The sequence below is a fragment of the Aureococcus anophagefferens genome (genome assembly GCF_000186865.1).
Source record: "Aureococcus anophagefferens unplaced genomic scaffold AURANscaffold_23, whole genome shotgun sequence".
In the NCBI taxonomy this organism is placed as follows: Eukaryota; class Pelagophyceae; order Pelagomonadales; family Pelagomonadaceae; genus Aureococcus; species Aureococcus anophagefferens.
Window position 1 is genome coordinate 668,740 of NW_008705583.1, and position 1,177 is coordinate 669,916.

General features: G+C 61.1%; 1 protein-coding gene across 1 annotated transcript in view; it reads right to left on the reverse strand.

The window, feature by feature from the left end:
* Positions 1-171: 171 nt before the first annotated feature.
* AURANDRAFT_66554 (hypothetical protein) overlaps positions 172-1,177 on the reverse strand; it is a gene marked incomplete at both ends in the record, with an annotated part of 3,768 nt that continues 2,762 nt past the window's right edge. Inside the window, one exon of the mRNA XM_009041724.1 lies at positions 172-186. Coding sequence (XP_009039972.1) covers positions 172-186 — 15 coding nt within the window. The remainder of the gene's footprint in view (positions 187-1,177) is intronic.

Below are 1,177 nucleotides of genomic sequence, written 5' to 3' on the forward strand. Positions count from 1 at the left end.
TCGCCTCGCAATCGTCCGGATGTCGCGTCTTTTCATGTGCCTCACCCACATGTTTGCGGACCTCAAAGCCACTGGGATCGTTGCACGTCGCTGCATATTCGAGGAGCGCGGGCCCCTCTAAGGTGGAGATTCCATCATCGGCCGCTGAATACTCCAGCGGAGACACCGTCTCTAGCCCTCTAGAAGCTAGGATTTCTTCAAAGTTTGTCTTGGCTTGCAATAGTTCGAGCGACGGGGTATCCACTGCAACTCGCAACCAGTTTTCACCTGTCGATCTCGAGCGAGAATGCAGCAATCCCCTGCGAGGTCGATCGTGCTGCGCGCAAGGGGTGCGCTCTCAAACGAAATGGTCTCGCACGAGGATGCATTGGTTGCGGCGAAGCAGGGCGACGTGGCGTCGCTCGAAGCGCATTTCGAGACGGTCGACTATCCACTGGGAGCCGACGGTCGCCTTGAGGGCGCAGCGCCGGACCCCCGGAACTTTCTCACGCACCACGGACGATCCGTGGGAGCGCAAAGAGCGGTGGACGAACTTTTGGATGCCGCAGTCGGCGGACCTAGCTTGAATCACCGCGGCGGAGGTAAGAAAGGTCACTATGATGCGGTACGCTTGTTACTAAAGAAGGGCGCTGATCCGAACTACGCGTCAGTATCCCACACGGGTCGCACTCCGCTTTTCGCCGCGGCACGCAAAGGTTTTGTAGAGATCGCAAAGCTGCTCCTTGACGCGGGCGCTGGAGTCGACGGCGAAGATAGCTGGCCGGGCGACTGGGAAGACATCACACCTCTCATGGAAGCCGAAGATTCTGGCCGAATCATTTTCCGCGACGCCGAGCGATATGGCGAAGACGTCGACACCGGCCGCGTCGACATGATTCGTCTCCTCCTCCGCCACGGCGCGTGCACCGGTGGTCCCGGGTTTGGCTTTCGGTTTGAACGCGTCGAAGACGAACGCGAGCGTGAGGAACAGCCAGAATATGCCGCGGGCGCGGACCTCATCTGCGACGTCCACGCCGCGGGCGGCTGGGCCAAGTATCGTCTCGGCGAGTTTCGTCTCGGACCCGCAAAAGACCTGCTCGTGCTCCGGGCGCTCTGCGCTCGGCACCGTGCCGAGACGGACGAGCCCCTCCTCGCGCGCGTCTTCCAGCGGATGCCCAAGGAAGTCTCTCCTCTCTCC